General features: G+C 30.0%; 1 protein-coding gene and 1 non-coding gene across 2 annotated transcripts; one reads left to right on the forward strand and one right to left on the reverse strand.

Annotated features, from left to right (window-relative positions):
• Window positions 1–13,802: 13,802 nt before the first annotated feature.
• Window positions 13,803–13,874, forward strand: Trnam-cau. The gene has a single exon. It is a non-coding gene; the product is annotated as a tRNA-Met (tRNA).
• Window positions 13,875–20,910: 7,036 nt separating this feature from the next.
• Window positions 20,911–24,984, reverse strand: LOC119687895 (TBC1 domain family member 23). The gene is made up of 4 exons (XM_038102436.1): window positions 24,653–24,984; window positions 23,373–24,264; window positions 22,794–23,309; window positions 20,911–21,700 (listed from the first exon to the last, which is right to left on the reverse strand). The coding sequence occupies exons 1-4, from the start codon at window positions 24,667–24,669 to the stop codon at window positions 21,002–21,004; spliced, it is 2,124 nt and encodes a 707-aa protein (XP_037958364.1). The 5' UTR covers window positions 24,670–24,984; the 3' UTR covers window positions 20,911–21,001.
• Window positions 24,985–25,885: the final 901 nt, after the last annotated feature.

Here is a 25,885-nt window from a genome sequence, read left to right on the forward strand (position 1 = left end):
CATCTTACAGTAGCAACAACAACGACCGCAGCAACCTTAGCAGCAGTGGCAATAACAGCAGCAGTTACGCTGTGCTTAAATAATAACAGCAACAGCGGTTACGGCTAACTCAGCAGTATAAATTACAACAACAACAACAACAACAACAACAACAACAACAACTACAACTGCTACTTCCACCAAAACAAAATGCCTAAATAAGAGACACCAACGTCATTGCCAATATACCGACTAAACTGTTAACTGTGCTAAATCCAATAAAAATAAAAGTAAATACTTGAAAATAAGGAATAAATAAACAAAAAAAAACAAAACAAAAACAAATTCACTAAGCGTAAGCATGACTAAGCGGCATTGCTGACTTGTCCCACACACCGTTAATATAAGGCGTCTTCTTCTTGTACTAAGTAAAGCACACAAAATAGCTTTGCCAAAAGCCTTAACAACAGCCACACTTAACATTATACATGCATGTAAATGTAATACAAAAGAAGAGTAGAGTTTCTTCCTTTACATTTTATTGTTGCTGTTACTGTTGCTGTTGCTGTTGCTGTTGCTGTTGCTGTTGTTTTTGTTTTTGCTTATAATACCCGTACACCAGCGAATTAAAGCAGTAGAGTGGATTACATTGGTTAACCGATACCACAAAAATGATTGCAATCGCAATTGTTTATTTCAATTCCTGATTCGATTCTGAATGCTGTTGCCGGTAGAAATATTGCTGATATCGCGTCATCGGCTGTTATTCTTTTTAATAATTAAATATATTTTCTATTAACTTGTGACTATTGATCGCTTGCACAATAGAACATATTTTCAATGATGAATTTTAGGGGCTTCTTGTTTTGAGGACCTTGGCCAACTCTAAAACCTTCCAAGAAAAAAATTTTTCTACGCTTTGCGAAAGGTTCAGAGTGGTTGCTAAACCATTGAAATTCTTATATTGCAACAAGAACCATCGGTATAACGTAACCTAACCTACAATGAAATGCTCCTAACTTTTCATAATACAAAAGTTTCACTTATTCTGACAAATTCAAATTGGTTTTTTTCTACAAATTTATATATACCATATTGCATACCATGATCTGCACAAAATAGCTTTCTCTTACATATACCAACTTGGAATACTATAGAGAGTGTTTTATTATTACACTTAAGATTCGGGCTACAAACTGAAGTTTATAGCGTCTTTGAGCTTTTTCGTTTATAAAAGCTGCAGTGAAAATTTAACAGCTCTTGAAAGCTGCTTAAAGATCAGATAGTTTCGGATACGAAAGATCATACTCTCTTGCCTAAAAATTTTGAAGATTTACCTCAAACAACCTATCCATCATGAAAACCTCTCAGTCTAGAAAATAGTGACTGGGCACGAAGTGACTCTCAAAAAGGGGACATATTTGTAAAACACTTGAAAAATATATTTACTCCAAACGATGTTTCAAATAACACCTCTTTACCAATAACAAACCTACATCCCTCGAGCAGTCGCCTTATCTTTAAACTAGAAAATATCACTAAAATTATAAAAGATCTCAATGCGAAAAAAGCAGTATGATCTGATAAAATCTCAGTTGCAATGATGAAACAGTTACAATAAACAAATAACATATAACATATAAGGTTTACTCTAAGCCCAGGAAACTGTCCCAATATTAAAATTAATGAATAAAAAGTACCCTCGAGCAACTATGTAATATACTTAGGAATATATCTGAACACGTGTTTAACATGAAATAAATATATAGAGGCTAAAAAGACACAAATAAATATAAAACTAAGGTCATTGCATTGGCTTATGGGCACGTCATCTAAGCTGCTACTTGAATACAAAATTCTGCTATACAAGTCGATAATAAAACCTATATGGAGTTATGGAATTCAAATGTGGGGAGCAGCGATGCCATCAAATATTGGAAAACTGCAAAGGCTGCAATCTAAAACCCTAAGAATGAAACCACGGTGCACCGCGGTTTATAAAAAATGTCAACTTTCAGAGACTTGGGTGTACCAACAGTAATTGAAGAAGCTGCTCGATATAGCCGTTAGACCCTTTTAAAGTTAGAAGATCATCCTAACCAATTAGCTTACAAGCTGCTACTGAACAAAGGCCACAGACGTCTAAAAAAGGACACCATTAACATCTGGTAACTTTCAAAATTTTTTGATTTAAAATATTATAAATTTTATTTAATTGAATTGAATGTGTTTTTTTGTGAATTTATTTTAATTTTAAACTAATTTTAGTTTTTAATTTTAATTCTAATTTCAATTTTAATTTTCAATCTTATCTTATTATAAATAATTCAACGTCTCAATAGTTTTTTCCAAAGCAATGGCTTAGGGAAAAAATAGATCCACACTTATTGTTAGTTTCGTTTTCAGAAAGATTCAATAAATAATTTATAAATTGAAAAAAAAAAAGAGAATTTGTGAAACTTAAATATGGCAACGCGATATTTTAGGTTAGGTTTATATATAAAAATAGTTCCTAGCTTAGCTGCTTCCCCAATGTTCCGATTGTTGTTTTGCTGTTCAATCTTTTTGTTCTAGAAAATGCCATTGATATATATGTATATATATATATATGTACCAAACTTTGTGATAGTCGCAATACTTTTTAAAAGCGTCTATCAATTACTAAATGCCGTCGGTAGTGATTAGACCTGTAAAGTTCAAAAGTGATATCAAAAATATCAAGAAAAAAAAAACAGAAAAGGTTTTTATTTGATATTAAATAAAACTTTTATTATTAATTTTTTTTTGTTTTGGATCAATGTCATCGATGGATCATTAGCACATCTAATTCTATTATACTGGGGTTGGTTATAGATTTTTAATATAAATATAAACATATGTAGTTGTGAAGTTCATAACAAAATTTATTTTTGATAAGCTTTAATATGTTTGAAAAATAAAAATGGCGGCACGCAATTTTAGGTTAGGTTTGGTTTTTTTTCCTCAATTTTGATTAAGTAAATAATTTTAATTTTATAAAAAAAATGAAATGAATGAAATGAATAATAATGTAAAAATGGTTTCTAGTTAAGCTGATTACTCATTATTTGTTTCGATTGTTTTATAAGTGTTTGTTCTAGAAAATTCCATTGAATCATGTGCACGGACTGAACATATTAATGGTACATAATAGTTAAGTTTATTAAGTTTATTTGTGACGAAAACTTTTTACTTTAGAAGGCTTCACAAAAGTTTTTATTGGGACCCAGTGCAGCGTAAAGTAGAACTTCAGTGGCAACCAGAATGGCAAAGTCTGCTGAAGCCAATTTACAACTTCTCGTCATTAGAGGATTGAAAGTAGGTGACTCATTAAAGTTAAGGTCAAACAGTGGTTTACATGCTGAAGCTGAAGTTTTCCAAATAAATAAGACTAATGAGACGTTAATATTTATTTCAAAAAAAACAAGGGAATGCATTGTTGATAATACAAAATCACTAACAAGGCTTGGCTATGTTATGTTAGTGCTTATTTGTGATGTTTGCATATTATTAGTTTTGTAGTGACTTTATAAGTCGTAGTATTTGCTATATTTCATAGCATTTAATATATTTAAACTCCATTCATCTTTATCTCCCCAATCTCCATTTAATCTCTATCTTTGTCAAACTTAAACTACAGCCACGGAAGATAAAAGTTTTCAGGACGGCAATTTTAAATCTCCTGGTTATTTACCAGTTGATGCATTAACCAACGAAAATGTTCCAATAAAAGGTGTTAACGTCACCAATGGTGTGAAAGCTGTGAATGTCGACACCTCACAAGCAGTTGATATTGCAAACTTGAAGTTCAGAATTTTACTATAACTACACCTGCTCCAGGCGGTTCTTCTAACGATGTTTCAACGCCATCCAAAGCACTTATAAAAACATAGCCACATCAGAACAGGGTATAATTGTCATAACTGAGTAAACTAAATTTTTCATTCGAATATATTTGTGTAGATCACATGCTAAAGTATGGATGAACGTTCATTCAATATTATTTGATATTAGAATTTTTTTTTTTGCGTTCATTCAATAGGAAGTGGAAATGGCAGAGTTGAGTAAAGCTGTTCTATTACGATGTACGACGCCATAAAGCACAAATATTATATATGTTTCCATCTATCGATCAACTTACTATTTGTATTAACAATAATGCTATTTATTTCTTATAGGAAATATTACACATAGTACACATTTAGTTGCTTTAAAGATCATTTTTATTACTATATCTTTTTACTGTATCCTTATCTCGATTGAACGTAATCTTGATTGAACAGCATCAATTGTTAAAGCTTTGATTGATTCTCATATATAACTTTTCATTTATAATTATATGTTATATGTTTAATTAAGGTGATATTATTCACTTAGTTGTGAAACTTCAGTTTCAGTCTCAGTTATAAATTTTATAAAGATTTGTTAGATAGATTTTCAAATAGATTATTAAAATGTACTTCGCAAATATTTGTTTTTTGTAAGATTCTTCTGATTTTCTTTTTCTAATCATGTATTTATTTAAAATGAAAAATGAAAAATGAAAGCATTTAATAGTTATATACTACAATTTCTTCTAATCCATTTTCTCTTCTCTTCTCCTCTCTTCTCTTAAAAAATAAGTATAATAGATATGGATAAAGTAGTGAGTTTTTCTATGAAAATTGATTCAGTATCCTTACTTGCTAAGCAAATCTTTTCATTCGTTCCAAAGACTCTTGTAATACCTAAATAAAGTATTGCTAACAACTTAAGAATATTATCTTTCCTACATTCAAAATTTACTTAAAGAAGCCTTAAAATTCCTTATCGCAGAACTGCATCCTACCTGCATCCCACCTGTCTTTTTTCAAATAGTAGCCCGAACTCAATAGATATCAATAGTGGAGGAAGTTACATATTGCTTCCACTTGTTTTACTAAAGAAATGTGTACCCTCATATGTGGAATATATATATGGCGGAATAAAATAGTCAAACAATCTGTGTAGAAATGACAATCTCTGCAATTCACGAGATTCAGAACTTTTCTTCTCTTCAACTCACCTGAAAAGTATTTGTGTTTTTTATTTATTTTAGGTGCATACGGGACTCGAAAGGTATATAAATTATAACTATAATTAATTACAAATAAAAATATCAAATTGAAACTGTTGGAAAACGGAAGGATTCTAAATTCGGTATTAATAAAAAATAAGTATTAATAAGAGCATTTGAAAATGCTCTTTAAAATGCCAAAAAATTTTTCAAAAATATAAAATTGAATTAAAAAAACTGTAACCAAACAGGAATAAAACAAAAACTGATATCTGAGATAAAGAGGAACTCATTTTATAAAAGATGTTACCAGGTTAAGCAACCTAAAGCCTTCAACCTGAGCATGTCTGATATAGTAATAGACACCTTTCCCAGATATTTAATTTCCAAATGTTTACTATCAATGCTTGAAAACAATTTTTTGTGTCCCATAGTCCATTAATTAATTAATTTTATTTTTTTAAATTTTGAATTAAAAATGGACCAACGGTGCGTATGAGTATTTTTTGTGAAAGTCTGTTGAAAACAGTTTCGTTTAATTTTGAATGCATATTATGTTATCATTACAATCATTTTTAATAAAGGTTTGTTTGCAAAATATTATAAAAATTAAGTATTGAAAACAAATAAAAACACACAGTTTAATTATAGTAATATATATATATAATATATTTTCAATTATATACCATCTCTTATACCATATACCATTTTTAACGTTGGATTTGTTTCTAGTAATTATATGCTTTCAGTTTCTAATAGAATAGGAAAAAGTCTTATACACAAAGTTATCATCGAGTAATAACGAGTATTTGTGTTTGTTGCCGCATAAGAAACTAACTGCCATACATTATAAATATATTGATGTATGGATATCACACATACAAATTATAAACATTATACGAGTATATACTTCACAATTTTACCTGAAATGTACAGATATCAGTCTTTTTGGTAGGTTTACTTACAGGTCAGTATAAACTAGGGAACCATGCTAGAAAATTAGGTCTCCCTCTCAATTAAATCTGTCACAGCTGTGGGAAAGACGATGAGAGTGCCTTTCATCTACTATGTTTTTGCCCAGCTCAAGCAAAAGCCCTTTCTTGAGATAGTACTTGATGAAAAATCCCCTTCAAATTTTCTCGCACTTGATGAATTATATGGAACTATACCAAACATATCCCAAAACCTAAAGAATGCTCAAGAAAAAGAGATTTGAGACATATGCAAAAGTCATTAGCAGAACATGAGCAGTTAAGATTCTCTAGAATAAAAATTGCTTAAAATTTTAAAGTCTCGAGGTACATATCAAAATACAAAAACTACAAAAATTATATGCTTTAGTTTGACTACCTGTATAAAGCAAATTCTTATAGTTTATTGAATTCTTAAATAGATTTAAGGAAAATAAATTTATAATATCGAATCTGGCATATCGTCTCGATCGAAAAGGCAAACTCCTTATTAGTTAATATCTCAAAAACCGCTCGGCAAATTCCTTTCTAATAATCCAAATATTTATCCAAATATTAGTCCAAATATTTGCTGAACTTTTGCTGAATTTTTAATTATGCCAATTAGCTTTATTAAATATTTAATAGGGAATATAAAAACTCAAACTTTATATCGATGATGGTTTCCATGGATAATGTTTATATAAACTTGATATATAGAAACATATACTGAATTCTTCATGTGCTATATAATCATTAATGTCATATTACAGTCAGAATTCCAAAATTCAATTTTAAATCTTCAGTAAAGTAACTTCGATTATTATTAGTAACTGTTCCTTCTCCGGATGATCACCGGAGAAGGAATTAAATTTAATGGATTTCACTACAAAATAGTTTAAGTTTAATAGTTTAAACCCCATTTGCCAAAATATTGTATGTTAATTCCAAAAAAAAATTAAAATATTTTAATTATAATAATTTCTTATTGAAAAAAAAAATATAAAATTATTAAAAGATAATACATATTAATTTGAAAAATTTGCAAAAGTTCAAAAGTTTTGTGCGTAGGTATTACTTGATATAAAAGTAATTATTTGCTTTGTGAGGTTGTTAAGACATTCCCGAACAAATTTGCGGCATAGGTATATCCTTTGCCCCGCCAAAAGACACAATTTATTTATGATTAAATCATAACAGGAGTATCAGAACAGCTATTAACGTTTCTTCCTGCCACCACTAGTACCACTGATGCTCTTGTAGGTTCCACTACTGTTGCTGTTGCTGTTGCTGTTGCTGTTGCTGTTGCTGCTGCTGCTCCTACTGGATGATGTCGTTGTTGGTGTTGTGAGTCAAAGCTTGTGGCTTCATTAGAATTCATATAATCAACCCAATTGAAACGTGTCAGAACTTTTGATCTTTTTTATTTGATATGTCAAACTATTTTGCGAAAAGTGAAACATAATGTCAGACACGTATGCAGCAGCATTTATATACTTATGTATGTATATATACACCTATGCTTAAATAAATATAAATATATATATTGTATATATATATATATATATATATATCAGCACATTTACAATATTTGAGGCTGCCGTTGCTGCTCGTTGGTTAGCAAGCAAATTTTGTGTAATAAAATTGTGCAGTTTTGTAACATTTGAGGCAGGACCACCGCCTCAATTAAAACGGAGCAAAAACACAAAAATCACTTTTCGACTTACGGACTGGCATACTGGAATTTAGTATCTGTGAAATGGGAGGGCTAAAAATAAAAAAAATAAATCAAAGCACGTCAAACTAACATTGGCAAAGTTGCTGCTATTAATATTAGAGAAGATAGCGTAGTATATTACTATATAATGGCCAGCAAGCAAAGTTGCTGGTAGTGCTGTTGTTGGTTGGTTGACATTGTTGGTAGTGTTGTTAGTGTTGTTAGCTATAGTTCGCATTGGCATTGTCGTCATCAGTGTCAAGAAATCAAATAAACACTGTAAGCATGACTTGTAACAAATTTTAAGGCTTAACAAATTGCCAACGACTAAAGAAAGCACAGCAGCAAGGGCCACACTCTCCCCGTATAGCATATAACACCACATGGCACACAGCACAGCACAGCACAGCATAGCAAGTAACATAAGGCCACCAAGCACTGTTAACTGAATTTGGTTTCCAAACCAAAAAATGATTTTCAACATCCACAAGTTTTGTTAGCAACACCATTTTATTAATAAAATGACTAGCTATCTTATCTAATGCGATGTTGACCTGACCTATCGTCACCCCACTCAACTTAGACCCAACAAATTTTTCTTCGTCTATTGGTCTATCTAATTTCTCAATGAATTTGGCTCGGAACAAATTGTTGCTTGTTTTGGATTGTTTCTTATATATAAATAACTTCCTTTCACTTACCTTTTGCTAGTAAATTGTTGTTATTGTTGTTGTTGATTTGATTGTTGGGATTGTTATTAGCATTGTTAATATTATTATTTTTCAGCAACATATTGTTCATGTTAACGAAGTTTTTGTAATTAGCATTGCCGCTTTCGTACTTAACATTTTTATTATTATTATTGATATTGGCGTTGTTGTTGTTATTGTAGTTGTTGTTGCCATTTCCATTTGCATTTGTAGTTGTCGACAATTCAGAATTTTGCACTAGAACAGATGTTGGCACAGTTGCAACAGTTGCAACAAATGCCACAAGCAACAATATGGCGCTGAAATTTAAAAATTTCAACTGCTGACGTAGGCATTGAATAAACATTTTAGCGTTTTTTTTTAAATCAAAAAAAACTTTAAATTTTTAATTTTTTTATTAAAATAAACAGTTTTTCAAATTAAAATTATTTATCTATTTTTTTTTTTATTGTTTTTTTCAAAATCTCTTAGATGCAACTGTATTTTATTTAAACACTTATTAAAAGTTGCACAATATCCATTGACAAATATTTAAAAATTTTTAAATAATTTTTTTTTTATTTTATTTTATTTAAACAATTCTTTTATTGATTAAGTAAGACTAATTCGAAACAAAGTTTAATGTTTTTGATTTTTTTCTTTGGGAATAACTGAAATCTGAAATTCTGAAATTTGAAAATCGTCCTTTTTGAGTTGCTCCTGACTGAGTGTCCTTATTGACTGCTTCAGTGTTCTGAATGAACTGATACTGTTTGTAGTAGCGCAACAGTTTTTATTGAATTGGCCTCGTTTTTTGTTTGTGTTTTTCTATACATTCAACGATATTGCAGAGCACTTAAGAGGCCGGGGTTGTTAACGTGTACGAACGAAACTGTAATGTTGCTGCTGTGCCCGCTGTTGTCGCGTAGTCGCTGAAGTGCGTGTTGTTATTGTTGTTTTGTTGTTTGGTTGTTTTGTTGTAGTGCTTGCTACGTCATACGTCATTCATAAAGTTTTATTCAGAATTTGCAGTGCTGGTGACGAAAGTGTTAGTGTTTTAGTGTTCGCCTTATCTATAGTAAGAACTCATGCACAGACCACACAGTCCATAGACCACATAGACTATAGAAAAGCTCTGTGCCCATGGGTAAGGGCATGCGCATTACACAAACCTGCCAAGTATTGTTGTTGCTAACAATAACAAAAATAACACTTTACCACCTACATATGTTGACCATATGTTCGGTTATCATATATTAAAGGACGGACCATATTACCACCCTCAGAGAAGTATGAATAAAACAGCTTTTATGATATTATTTTTTTTCTACATAGCACATACAAAAACCCGAAAGAAATTCGTTTAATTCATACGAGTATGTGTTGTGAGTGTTGTTATTGCTTTTAGTTATTGTTTGTGAATATTTTAAATTCTTACTTCTGCTACTGTCTTCAATTCAAGAAACAGCAATTAATATTTATTATATTTATTATATTTAAATGAAAACAAAACGCATTTAAATATATATATTCATTTATTTTAAAATTGCAAAACGAATATTGAAGCAGCACGGACAGACGGAAATTATTTTACAGTTAAGCAAGAATTTCCGATACTGTTAGTAACAGCGTGAATGTTTAACAGAAACTGTTAAAAAGAAAAATGTAACATGAAAGCCCAAATCTTTGCCAGTGACGGATTTTTCACTTATATTGCATAGTATTCTATTTCATTCGTTTTATTAAAATAATTTTTTTTATTTATTTATTTACTATTTTTATAAAATAAAATTATTATTATTATTAATGGTTAAAAAGTAGCGAATTGTTCGAAATACCCAACATAAGTGATCTACATAAGTGGAAATATCTCTTATATTTAATGAATTTTAATATTAATATAGTATTTACTTTAATCATTATATATCAGGGGTTAAACTTATACCCTGGCATATTTGATGTTCCCAGCCAGCGCTAATAAGCCGACTGACCCAACGCAATACTTGGCTTGTATTGTTCTAAGCTAGAGGTTTGTTAGTTGGTTGGGAAAATTCATGAACAAATTCAATTATATGAGAATGATGATGACAATTCAGCTATAGAATAATTCAATTGATTAATTAAAGTTCTTTAGATCTTCAATTTGAGTACTATTTTGATCTGTATTGAACTGCTTTCGATTGCTTTTTATGTACGAGTATGTAACTATGCATTTATCTATGGCTTCACACATATACACGCACACACACACAACTAATCAAAGTTCATGTCATGTATATGCGATCTGCAATTCATCTTATTCGTCTATGTGTCTAGAGACCCACAAAAATTCTTCCAGAAATAACTTTTTGTGTCATTTATTCTTTCAATGAACTAAAGCATTTGATAACTTTTACTGACTGTTTTTCAATTTTTATATGAAACCAATAGTAGCGCAAAAAAAACTTCGTCATTGTCTCATGCAGGGCAATGCTACGGGCAAAACATTTCGATCCAGAAATTACAAATACACATAGTACTTACTAAGAATTAACTACGGTATAACAGAATGTGATGATCTCTTTGAAAAGCATAATCATGACTTAGTACGTAATATTGAGACGATAAGGAATGGTAATAAGCAATGGATAAGAAAATGGATTCCAAACCATTCTTACAATATCTAAACCAATAATTCCTAATGCTCTGATTAGAAATGTATATAAACTTTCCACAGTCATACATAATATTTAGCTAATCACAAGTAAAACTCAATGGAGTATCTTAAAATCGTGGCATATATAGTATTATAAGAAGTTGAAAAGAGCACCACCTTTTTAAATTGCGGCTTAGTTGTCTGTAAAAAATGTTCTAAATAAAAAAAAAAAATCATACCTCGAAGTAATACCTTAACCATGAAATTTTTTTATATTATGTAAGTTTATTTTTTTAAACTTAAGACTTTTCCAAAATTGACAACAAAATCCTATAGCTAATCTGAGAGCTGATACCTACAAGGACATTATATAAGAGATTAAACCAAATTAAGTGAAGAGTTTTCTTATTGTATTTCGTGTTTCATAAGTAAGATGAGACTATAACGGTACTAAGGATCCTAAGAATCTGATTATGTTTATTAATCCATTAACTATACAAAACTGGAAGAGTTGAAGAAAACCATTCAGAACCTTTAATAAGCCTTAAGATGTTCTTCAAGAAGAGGTATTGCGGCTAACTTGCATTCATAGATCATAGATTATAAGTTTCTTACATGAGGTTAGAGCACTTTTTCGTCCTCATAGCTGCCGCTGGAATCATTGTAAGGAAGATTTAATCTTCTAACATGACCAATCAGCAATTCGGATACTTACACACATTTCTACTTAATTACACACATACTTACACACATTTTAAGATGTTCTTCAAGAAGAGGTATTGTGGCTAACTTGGATTCATAGATTATAGGTTATGAGTTTCTTACATGTTTAATCTTCATTGAGTGTAGAGCACTTTTTTGGCCTCATAGCTGCCGCTAGAATCATTGTAAGGAAGATTCAATCTCCTAATATGACGAATCAGTAATTCGGATACTTACACACATTTCGGAAAATCTTAAGGAAATGTTGATATTTGTTTTTTTCTTAATTATTATATTACTCCAATTAATGTTGAACAAAAGAACTCTACTCATCACACCCGTACTTCAAAAGAATATAACATAACCTATCACATTTAAACTATCTAAACGAAGTTGACGTATGCTTAACGCATTTTCTATTATACAAAAATAAATATTTTGAACACACCAACCTGCCGCAGGGACAGACGGTATCGGTCTGGAATCTATTCTGAATATGTTGCACTTCTTGGGAGCAGTTGTGAACCACATTCATACACACACATTCTAGCCGTATAACGCCCGAGCGTATTTCCTCGCCTGTTAAAATTTTATATGTAGCTTTGTGGCATTCGTTTGATGAAGTCGAGAAATAAATAATTTTTATGGTAATTAATTTAATCTTCGAGCTCTTCGCAGCCACGTAAATTCAATTGCATCCAATTTCTACTTACACAAGATGAAAATATAAAATGTCAGGCTTAAATAAATTTCATTAAATATTAATTTTCCTTCTACTACTTTCATTGCTTTCACTGCTTTCACTCTATATGGTTTTTACATTTCCGTCTTATAATTAATTTTATGTGACTAATTTTAAGAACAGTGCTTTAGAGCGTTAAATTAGTGGCTTTAAAAGATTTCTTCAATGCATGCGAAGTCTGTGACTTTCAATATGTACAATTTTATATAATCCATTCCATAAATGATATATATTTTGATTTCAATATCAGTTTACTTTATTTCATTTTCTATTTAAGATTTTTTTAAATTTGGAATATCTATGAACAAATCAGTCTCTCACTCTTTTTGACCGCAAGTTGTCCACATGTTTTTGTTCATAAATCATTTATATTTTTGGATTAAATTAAAAATCGGACTATACTCGAAGCATCAGCGAACTCATAACATAACTTTTCCTTTTCGGAATTAACCATTCATATTGAATCCGGTATGGAAATTCTTGTTCACGCGAACAAGTTCACGTGAACTATTTATTTAGAGAACTAATCAGTTTATGGATTTGTTACCGACTTTTCGTGTTTTTGCACCATCGTTAGCTACGCCAAACCTCAGAACAGCATCCACTAAGAAAACTAATAACAAGTACAGGAGACATCGTATCGGATTCCCCCAATTCTAAAGACATATTATCAAGTTAAATAGCAGCGGACTTACGAGTAAGACTACGTATGATGGACATCAATACTAACTCCAAAAGGTGATTTGGAGTCAAAAGGTTCCTTAATTAGTGTCTCTAGAATAAGCTGATTCTTTAAAGCTTATCGGACATTGCCTTAAGTAGGTGTTATTCCACGTAATCAGTTGGAGTGAATGTTTTAATACCAAACTGCGAATTTATCTTTTTATAATACCACGTCTAGGTTGGACATTTTATTAACCAAATTATTTGAGAAACAAATTATTTGATAAATACATTATATATTTATTATAGATTAATAATTTTTATATAAAATTGTTTTATTAATAACTGCATCGAAAATTTATTCTTTCCATAGAAATGTAAATTATTTCATCGATATGTTATTGAATAATTCGGCGTCTACACTGGCTAGAATATGGCAAGATTTTTATGTTCGAAAACGAATGCGCATTATTTTCGAATTTTCTCTGCGAACACAAATTTGTGTGTGAGTGAAACGTGAGAGTGATTGTATGTAAAAATCTTGATCAAGTACACTTAGTGTAGACGCAGAGGGTGGGTTACTTGTATTTTCTCAAAAACTGGTGATGTATAGGATGATTTATACCTATGCATTTTTTTTTCATTTTTAAATTAAACAGTGTTTACACACGAAGCAGAGTGGCGCAGTGGAAGCGTGCTGGGCCCATAACCCAGAGGTCCGAGGATCGAAACCTTGCTCTGCTAAGACGGCAACCAAATTTTTTTGAAGAAATTTTTTTTTAAATTAACTTATATTGCTAAATTTCTATTTTATATTATGTGTCGTGATTGCCTTATGCACAAAATACATTTTTAAATAAATTATTTAATATAGATTATTTTTTTTAATTTTTTTTATTTTTCTTAATCCATAATTTCAGACTGCCCAATAATTTTTATTGATTTTAATACTTTAAAAATAATTAATTTGAAATTTATAATTTATATATTTCTAAACTTTGCTTAAAAGTAACAAAAATTGTGTAAAAATATAATTATAATAATTTATAATTAATATAACTTATAATTATATATATATCATATCATTTTATTATATAATTATAGTAACTTATAATTACTATTTTATTTCCAATTAATAATTTTTATATCATATTTTATGATATATTATTTTTATATAATATTCGTAGGGTTAAAAATTCACTGTAGTTCACTGGTTTTTGCCGTCCACTTTTCATCCGTCAGGTGTTTACCTTTCGGTAACTGCCTTTAACGCTTTTGTGGGAACACACATATGGGTTAAAGGGGCCATAAGATTCTGCATTCAATTGTAAATATATTGCCAACAAAAGCCGAATACTCCAAAACGGGCTTTATTGTACTCGCAAGTTTGTCGAGGGGATTGTGTATATGCTAGAAGAGGACAGTAAAACAAATTGATTAAATGACATCCAGACAGAGAAATGTCTGTTCCCATATTCAGGGTACTGATATATAAAAAAGCGATGTTTTCTAACAGTATTTCTTTGTTTTAGATATTTTTTCCAATACTTGTTTATAATATTCTTGTTGTTGTTTTATGTTTATTTTTATTACATTTAATTTATAATTTGTATTCTCCATTCTCCATTTTTTTTTATATTTAACAATTATTTTTAAGAATACATTGCTTCATCATATATTACCACTTATCTTACTGATAAGAACGTAGTAACAGTGCCTACCAACTCTCAAGACTACTCCTGTCTTAACCTTGTTTTCGTATACAGTACACTTCTTAAATTTGAGGCTTCTCTAGTAACATGCATTTTATGTGTACACCTCGTCAACCGCTACAATGTTTACTGACTTACTCGGTACAAACTCCACGTCCAAATCTCTTGCAGATGTTCCGTATTTCTTACATATGTACAATGGGTTTCAAGACTTTGTTTGCAAATCGCTATACAATGTTGATATTGTTCTTTGCCGCACATCCCATGGTTGTATGCCATACGACCATACTGGTTGGGGTACTTGTTTGTATAGAGGTACTTGGCTGTATTATGGATATAGCACATCATCTTTTAAATACGAGTAACATACTTCCTTTTAAATGCTAGTTTATCACTTTCCATATTGATGTGTTCCATTCAATGTAGTTTTGAGTTCAAAGTAACACATGAGTATTTTATCTGACTAGCATACCGTATTTGAGTTAAGAAGCTAATAATTAAGTTAAGAACCTAATAATGCTCTATTGTCTGTAATATACATATGTTGTCATGCAGTAGTCAAGTATGGATTCATCACTAGTCGGACTAAGAATGATTCATTGTCGTTCACCTATCAATATTTCCGGTAGGGAATAATTAGTATTTTCATTTCAGCTTAAAAAGGTTGTTCTGAAAAAATTGAAAACATCTTTTTTAAAGATGCTGAGAGATCCTAAAATTTGACTAGTTATTATGATATCAGTATTTATAGTAGTTGAAATGCCGAACTCAACCAAAGTCTTTTGCTACGTCCAGAAATATTGTGAACTTCTCGCGGAACATAACTCTAAAAGCTTTTTCTATAACAATTCTAAGAACTAATTTCATTTAGAACAGTTGCTGCTTAAACCAAATGTATAAACTGGCATCAGATATCTTCTTTCAACAATTTACATTATTCGCTTTAAGAGAAGATTTTCAGTCGATGAAAATGCAGAAATGCTGCAACAAAGTAGAAGAATTGACATATTCAATTCTTTGGTGCATTCACACCAAACGATCGTTTTCAGGTGCGATTACCTGCATCTTTAGTATGCGTCAGGCACTGACTCATAAGAATCGTAATAAATAAAATGGTGGAGATGACAAGATAAATGACCCAACCATATCACAGCGGTTCACAGGTGTAATATGATTCACAATATGTCTATGTTCGTGTTTACTAATATGAGATCTCATTATCATTATGTGTCGCGATAGTGTGACATATCATAAAAGCTTTCGACAAAATTAAAAATTTCAATCGCTTTAAAATTAAACACATTTGTATTTGAATTAAAAGGTATTGTATTTAATTTTGTTTGAAATGTACATGATGTTTATGTAAACAATCTTTACTTGTGTAATATATAGAATACATATATTGCATACATAAATTTTATCTTCCACTGCACTCACATTTTTGTTATATATCTCTTCTCTCTCAAATATTATTTACAAATTTCTCCAATATTTTATGACTTCTAAATATGTTTTTTTATGTAAGAACAACTTTTTGTATTATTTTTTTAATAAAATTAATTATTATCTCCTTTACATTTGAATTTACATTCGCCTTATTTGGACCGATTTTTTTACTCAAGAGTTTATATCCACGGCTAGCAATAAAGATTATTTGGTAGAGAGGTTTCGAAAAGTAGTAAACTACAACAACAAAAACTTATTTATATTATTTTAATTAATTGAATTTTTGGCTCACCAAACATCTGTATGTTTCGAATGTTGCGAAATCCCCATCATCGGATCTTGATGACCAGATTATCTAAATTTGTGCGTTTAACAATTTTTAATTTCGTTAGGTTACCTGACGATTAACTAAACTTATTCCAGACTCAATTGTTTCTGTCTGAAAACCAGAATTTAATTTTCAGATCTAATAAAAATAAAGTCCCTTACTAACTGAGACTGTCAGTGGTTTCTGCTAATCAAAGAACGGAAAACATAAAACAGAAAATATTGTTTTTCGACATGTACCAAAGCTGAAAGTACAACATTTTTTGTCTTCTTTGCATGAAAAGAATCTGAAAAAAGCTATTGCTGTTCACTATCCCCAAGTTTTCTTTGTAAAAATTTAACACTTCTCCACAGCTATGCCAACGCATTATGTGAGAACTACACCCGGGTTCAGTCATAGACATTTTAGCGATACTTACCTTAGAAGCCTCGAATCTCTTAATTTAGTTGTTGTTTTCAACCGCAAGACTAACCGGTATTTTTATGTAGCTAAATTCGTCCTTAAACTAAAATCAACCCGAGAAAATCCTTTTCCGCTACAACTACTGTCAAAGTGCACTCTGTCAATTACAAGTGATCCTAGTACACAAAAAATCCGCACATATCGCACTAACAAGACAAAACTCGATGCCAAGCTTATTATATTCTTTAGATATAAGGACTTTAAAATTGCTACTAACTTTGTTTGATCTATACCCAATTCTATCCGGTGCCAAAAGTCATATTGAGTTCAACCGTAATCAGCTCTCTACTTCTTGGAAGCGGAAGCGATATTCACATTTGCTACGAATATAAAGAGGGATTATATAGAGTTTTCTCCTCAAAGCGTCTACAACACATCTTAAAAATGGAACCACATATTCCATATAAGGTCTATACGAAATGTGTAGTACCATATACTCCATATTCAAAAGAACCATCTTTATTGAAAAGAATAACTAGATTTTATCTAATTCTTATTACTATAACCAGATTAAATTCATGCAACAACTTCGCACTTATAGACCATTACTCCACTCGTAACTCGCAGACGAGTGGAGTTATGTTGTTACGTTGTTTAAACGTAACGTAAAATATATAAATTGTCTCGAAAATGAATTTTTCCTTTCCTATATTGATACTCTAATATCTCTCCAGATCTTTTTTTATTCTGCTTGACGGAGCTAAGCTTGAAAGCTTCTTATTTCCATCACTGCTCATGTACTTATTTTTATTTTAATTAAATTAATGCTTAATTGAGTACCATCAATACGTAATGGTACATTAAAATGCATATTTGATTGAAACAAGGAAATTTTTTTTGGGTACCATATCACCAAAGATCGCCGTTGAGAGAAATCATAAAATAGAGATGAATAGAATATATACTACGAAAGAAATATATCGACAATAACGAAAATTGCCTTGTAGTCAAACCCACAAAGAACACAAGAAAACGTAGTAAATTCAGAATAACTTCGACTCAAACTATTTTTTAATCAAATATGGCAGAAACTGAACCCTTTAGCTGCATATTAAAACCGATGAATAGGCTTTTAATTTGTCCTGAATATTGAATAAGACCAGCTCGAGTTTATGAAATTGTCATGGTATACATTAACATGAATAAAATTTAAAACAATAAATAATACATGTAATATAATCGCAAATAGCTATGATATGATTTAGCAAAGGTTCTAGGAGTCTGCGTCTGAACCTACTTGTCTATACAGATGATTAAGAGCATCTCCCTTCCCATTGAAAACAAGGATAACAAGTCCAATAGTTTACAACAACAACAAGAACACTTCTATGATAATAAACACTAATATATACACCAGTATATATGTTAATGCGGATATACGAGTATAAAATCTTTACGATGGATTATCTTGTTACTGATTTCACTAAATTGTAAAATAATTTTAATTACATGTTATTGTGTATGTAAATAATATCTCAATTGCCACAAGAACTTTATGTAATTTCTGTTCAATATTAACTTTTATCATATATCTCAAAGATCAAAATTTGTAATTTGAGATTGTAAGTCATAGCGAAAAATCAAACAGTTTGTAAAAAATTCAAAATTCTAATATTATCAGAAGTACATATATAAAAGCAAAAGGTAAAAAAATAAAAATAAGATTGCTTTATGAAATTGTTATTAAAAATAAAGAGATATAAAAAATTATTTAACTATAAACAGTGAAGTATAAAAGAATTATAAAATAATATACAAGTTAGGTTATATAATACTTGATTCTATTTTATATAATATTAAACATTATATTAAACACTTTTAATGATTGCTGTCAAGCAAACATACCTATATATCTTAATGGAGGACACACAAGCTTTTATATAATAAAACAAATTATTTAAAAACCAATTAAAAAAAAAACACAAAAAGAATAATAATAAAAACAAAAAAAAAAATAATATTAAAAACAATAAATATAAAAACAAGTAATATTAAAAACAAGTGATATTAAAACGAAACAGAAATAGTATTAAAATACATTCTGATTCACATCCTGAATCCTGATCACATCAAAGTTGATGCTATCCTTGGCCTTAGGAGAAACAATAATTAAATCTACACTGAACTTCTTACAGAACACTGTAGAATTAATCTTCACACGAAGATTATAGGTGCGGTAGAAAGTGACTCCTGTCGACTCTGTCATGAGGAGAAGGAAACATCAGAATGTATTCTTTGCAACTGCCCAGCGGTGGCAAGACGTTAATTCGACTTCCTTGGAAGCGGGACCTTAGTCCCAAATCAAATAGATAAAATTAAGCCCACAGCAATTTCAAGATTTATAAATAGTCTAAAATTGTCCTAGTTGGGCCTTTTGGCGCACAATAGAGCTTTTAGGTCGGGGTGCTTTAATAGCCTATTACTTAATAATAATAATTAAAATAAATAAGAAAACCAAACAGAAATAAAAAAAAATTATATACTCGTATAAATCAAACAGAAAAATAATGCACGTAATAAAGTGTTTAGCGAATTAAAAATATTAGAAAATAAAATAGACACGGGACTATCGAAATAAAAAAAAACTAATAAAATTTATAAATTAATTGATAAATACATAATTAATTTTATAACAAAAAAGAAGAAAACATTAAAATATAAAATACGATAGAAAAAAAAACCAATTTATGAATATATAAAAAAAGCTAACAAGTCGCATACTTGTTAGCCCTAGGCACCTCCTAGGAGTTAAAGGATTCATTATATATATAAAACAGGTATGACGATATATGTATATGTAACAAAAAAGTTTAATAAAATATATAAATACAAATTATCACAAAAAAATAAAATAAAATAAAATCATATGAAATAAATAAATAAAAAATAAATAAATAAAAAATAAATAAATAAAAAATAAATAAATAAAAAATAAATAAAAAATAAAATAAATAAAAAATAAATAAATAAAAAATAATAAAAATAAAAATAAATAAAATAAATAAATAAAAAATAAATAAATAAAAAATAAATAAATAAAAAATAAATAAATAAAAAATAAATAAATAAAAAATAAATAAATTATAACAAAAAGCAAAAACAAAAAGTAACAGCAACTTATAACGAAATGATGCAATATATGTTAATGGATAACAAAACAAAACCTTCATAAAATTTCAATTAATCGACTTTAAAAAATTCATTTTAAATGTCGTCATATATCACATTTAAGACAATTTATTTTTATAAAATTTTTCTAATTCTTATTGTTATCTTTTACATGAAATACTTCGAATATTAAAAATATTCAAAGGACACGCATTTTTATTGCTGAGATACAATAGTCCCCATTTAGGAATCAGCAAACTGTTCATGTGTGTAGAGTTGCAACACAAACAACATATTATTCTATACTATACATATATACTATTCACAAAATTGTTAGATTTTTCTATATAATACAATGTCATAACCATATGTAACTTATAAGTTATAACAGAAAAAATGCGTAATATATTTCTATTAAAAAACAACAAAATAGTATTATCTATAAAGCTAAATTAGTGTTAAAAATAAATAAACGTACATGTCTGTATATAGATATATAAATAATTGATAAAATGACACATTCAACGTATGACATTAGCAACAATTTCAAAGTTTTTAAATTCAATATGCCAACGAAATAGCAACGAAAATAGAAAAGACAAGTTTTTGACTATAAACTTATTGTTAGATAATGGTAGTAGTTACTATATCTTCACACATTTTATATAATTATTATAGTTATATATATATATATATATATATATGTAAATAAGTTAAAATAAAATATAATAAAAATATCTTTTATAGGTATATAAAGTTTACATAAGTAAATATGTGACAATATCTGCATACTTGTGTAGTGGAAGATTTATTGATTAGATCAGTTTAGCACCGTCCAGCACTTGCTTAATGTGTTTCGACACAATTGCAGTGGCCTCACTTGCATTTGGTATTAAAAATCGATCCATATCTGTGACTAAAAGTTCATCGCCATCTGGAAAGCCATATTTAAATGTTATCAAGTCCTTATGACGTTTCTTAGCTGTAATTTTAACAATATTCGCCAATGGACGTCTGACAATTACTTGCGCCAATCTCCGTCCTAATTCCCGCAACACAATCAAATGTGTGGGCGTTATAATTAGGTGGCTGTCATACATAAAACCGTTTACATGAACTTCCTGGCATCTAAATGCATTTATTATGTCCGGTGATTTCAGGTAATCTATTAGCTGCACAATTTCTTTTTCATCACCAGGCAATTTTGTGCTTGCCTTATCGGGTGAATCTTTGGTGTCTACTTGATCATACTGATCATCGTTGTCTTCATCAATGCTAAATACTGGCGCAACATTACGATAACGTTTTCCATTGCGTTCTGATGCGGAAACATGCCGCTCCTGTATCGTTGGTTGACTATTATTACTGCCTGAGGCATTATTCCCCATAACACTGTTCGACGGATTTACAATAATTTCGAAAAGTTTACCTTTGATATCAGCTGATTTCATTTTCATCGCCGTAGAAAATTTACTAAAAATGTCCGATGATGGTTTACTAACCACTGATTTCGTCTGAAAAAACAATATACATATTATTGATGCTGCTAATATAATATATATCTAAGTAAACATGGAAAGCATTTATGATAAGATGATAAAATTAATTTATATAGCTGTAGTTTATGTATTAATTTTAATTAATAACACAGCAACTACAATTGATTAAACTTCAATTTTGCATAACGCAAACACAAGGAAACGCATCGTTGTGTTTACGTTTTATTAAATGGTATTAAAATAAATTGTAAATAAAATTTTATAATGACAATAAATATCTATAGAATTTATGGAAACACAAATAAATTCATATACTAGAAACTATTAACATAGATTAACTTAACTATTACTTCAGTCTAAATTGTAAAATTGCTAAAGATAAGCGCATCCATATCAAATTTAATTTGAAAGTAAACCTAACTGCCATTCCCATTACCAGTTTCCATATGCTTGTTATCAAAAACGATAGTATTAAAATTTCTAAACTGCTGTTACTGCTGTAGAATAGTGGTAGGGATCCTGAATTCACCGATAACAATGGACAGAGTCATGGATGCCTATTTAGTCCAAAAAGTAAAGAGGATGGCGGAGAATTTGTTTGGTAATAGATGAAGATTTCTATCAACCAAAAACGACGCCAAATCAGGGAGGCATTTAATCATTGTGCAGTCATTTGCATACATTATGACTCTGACTCTCTCAGAGAGGTCTGGGAGTTTAGGCATGTAGTGGTTAAAAAGGATCGGTGAAAGAATGCTGTCTTGAGGAATATCTTGTTACATCATCATGTTAACTTTAGATAATTTATCTCTAAAATTGACAAAGGATGATCTGCCTCTTAGGTAATTGCAGAGCCATCGTTTTGTGAATTTCTATTAATTCATTCTATCTTTTATTATTATTTATGTTATTATATTGTTATTTCCCCTTCTTTTTTTTTTTGTGCTAATAATGCTTTACAGGGATTATTGATGAAATAGCAAATTTCGTTAAAAACAACAAAATCAAGTTCCTTATATACTTTAAATGACATATGAAACACATTTTTAGCTGCTTATACTGCATATGCATATATATATATATGTACGTGGAGTTCTTATAAACATACCGCATGTCCATTTGCAACGGTAGGTGTATCAACTGTAACTTGTTTTTTAGGTGCAGTCACTTTGTTTTTAATGCATACAATGCACTTGCGCACATTATGATCTTCTAAGAAATCAACCATTTGGTCGCCAAAATATTCATGTATAGCTGTATATCCACCCGACAATATAGAGACATATTGAGTATTTTTCTGCAAAAATGATGCAACAACCATATGCGTGTACTGATCTTCATCATCACGTCCACTGCCCATAAAACACAAGTGTTCACCACCAGCATTTGAATTTGCTTCAATTGATTGCCGTTGCGCAGTTAGTAGCCCCTGCACAGCAGTTGTAAATGCAACTGGCTCTTGAAGCATTAAATTACAATCAAGATGAAATGCAGTTGATAAATGCCCAGCATTGTATTGCTCGGCTGGACGACAATCGACTAAAAAGAAACGCACCCCATCACTGTTGTTCATTTCGTAAGAAGTTTCAACCAATTCGTACACCGACACCGGAAGACATAATGCCTGCAATAATTAATAAAAATTATAATTTAATAATTCGTGATTAAAAGAAAATATCGTCTATACCTGTGATACAGTACAAGGTGTATCAGGTTTGCCAGTTTCAATTGTTGTACCGTAAAGCGCTTTTAGGAAATCAGTTTTAAACGAAGTTGGAGTTTTTAAAGAATAATACTGTGCTAGTGAGCAAAAATCGACTACATCTTCTGTTTCTATAGCACAAGGCATAACACTTAAAAACTTTATGATTTCTTCTCTGTTTGCATTTTTCATGGCCAAAATCTGTTCTCGTCCATTTACAAGTATAATTAGACCGAGAAAAAATACTAAAAATGGATCAGTGTGTTGAAAGTAAAAATCCCACATTGTCAACGTTACTGACAAGCTGCAACTGGACGCGAATAAGCACAAAAACCATTGCATTGAGTACAAGTCTGGAGTAATTTTCTTCGTGTCCAGCATTGTACACAGTTCCGGATCGTGATAAAGTATGAGTAACCGAAATACATGAAAAACATTGCCTTTTGGTTTACAACCTTTTGGAATATAAGTGTCACGAATTGCCTCAAACAAGTTGTACGTATCGGAGCGATTAAGTTTAAGCGAGAGCAGTGGCAGCAACAACTCAATCCAACCGTTATTATTCCCATACTGCATGTTGCGATTTTTACAATAAAATGTTAATATCGATTCCAGATCAGATAAAACTGACACTTTGTCACTTTCATCATTTCCAATGCGCTCTACCACCGTACCGCAGTCCTCGCGTAGTTTATTTTGGAATGGCAAATCGTATATTTCATTAAATAGCGACATTTGATCGCTTTTGTTGCGCACATCGAGACAGACTTGCCACACATCAGGCCTTAGTGATTCCGGCAATGATTTGCCTTGGCATATGCTGTATATATCGTTAACATTGCAATCATCCAGTAACGCCGATTCCAATTCAATAAGCCTGTAATGTAAATACACACATATATTATATATATTAAATTATATATATTTATTTGTAAACATTAAACTGACACCATATATGGTTAAATAAAAGGTTTCCATTACAAACGAAAATAAATTTCCCAATCACTTACGAAAAGAAAATATAATTAAATTACAAAAGAAAACAAACGTCAAACGTTTCTATTAGCTGCGCTTATTTTGTTGTTGCTTGTTGTGACCTTGCAGTACATAAAATAAATAAATTTATCATTTGCTCCGTCAAAAAATATTACTAATTGTCGTAATATCTCCAAAATAATCTAACCACAATATTAAATAAATAAAACCACTAACACTTTTGCCTTTCCAATTTTTATAACTATTTCATTGTTTTTTGTATTACGTACCATAAACCATCATCCATCTCTGGCTTGTATATAAATTGATTAAAGTAATATTCAACCACAAATTTTTTATATCACTGCTGAATTTTGACAGTTTGGAGATTTTAAGGTATTTCTTGAGTTCTATTTATTATTTATTCAACAAACTTCAGCCAAAATATTATCTTGTCTCCGGAGTAATTCTGTCCGCCATAACAACTTCGACTTGATTTTGACGTTTCAGCGAAGACTACAAAATGTTGCCAGCTAAGTTAAATACGTAATTTATATAATTTAATATACTCTTAGCAGTGCTACCAACTTTTCAAAATATTTGCTTTACATAGTTTATCCCGTTTTTAATTTAATATAATTCACTATACGAAAATTTGAAATAATATTAATTTTCCAAGTATTTTTTATTTTTTTTTAAAACTTTTGTTATTAAAAAAAAGAGCACGTGATATATGAATTAATTTTGTTATATTAATATTTAGTAATATTAACTAAATTTAATATTTTTTTAATTTTTAACGTAAAAGAGACAATATTATTTGCTTTAATATAAAATACATTTAAACAAACAATTATTGTATCATACAAATGTCGCTTTTGAATGGACAAAGGTTGAGATGAAGTAATTCAGTAAATCACGAAAGCTCAATGCAAACCGAATGAACTTTTTGACAAAGAAAGCTGCTACAAATTATTTGCGTAAGCATAGAAGATAAAAATATTGTTAAAAAGTATGATGCCCTTGTCAAAACAATATATTTTGTTTGCTTACTTTGTCGGAAAAATAACAAGAAAAATTAAATTAAACAGCAAATCTTATACGGCATTTACACTGGCCGAATATGGCTCATTTTGGTTACACATTGAAAATGTTAAGCGATTGGCTTATTCTTGCTTACAAAATTTCAAGCGCGAATGCGATCCATTTCATCACATGCTGTATGAATAGGTCCCAACGATGTTCGAATGCATTCTAAATATGTTCCAAATGCAAAGGAATACATTGAACATACCCTAAATAAAAGCTCTTCGTGGCATTTTGACAGTTTGAGAAAGCTGTTTTTGACATATTTACAAAAAAGCGTAAACAAATGTTTGGTGGTTGCATTTTCTTGAAAACAATGCACCTCTTTTTAGAACTTCTACTTCTCAAAAGGTAATTAATCGAAGTTAAAAATATGTTTTAAGTTTATATTGTAAAGTTTGAAGGCATATTTAACTTTCATGCAACATTTTTGTTCA

Source organism: Teleopsis dalmanni, chromosome X, assembly GCF_002237135.1.
Source record: "Teleopsis dalmanni isolate 2A chromosome X, ASM223713v2, whole genome shotgun sequence".
Taxonomy (NCBI): domain Eukaryota; kingdom Metazoa; phylum Arthropoda; class Insecta; order Diptera; family Diopsidae; genus Teleopsis; species Teleopsis dalmanni.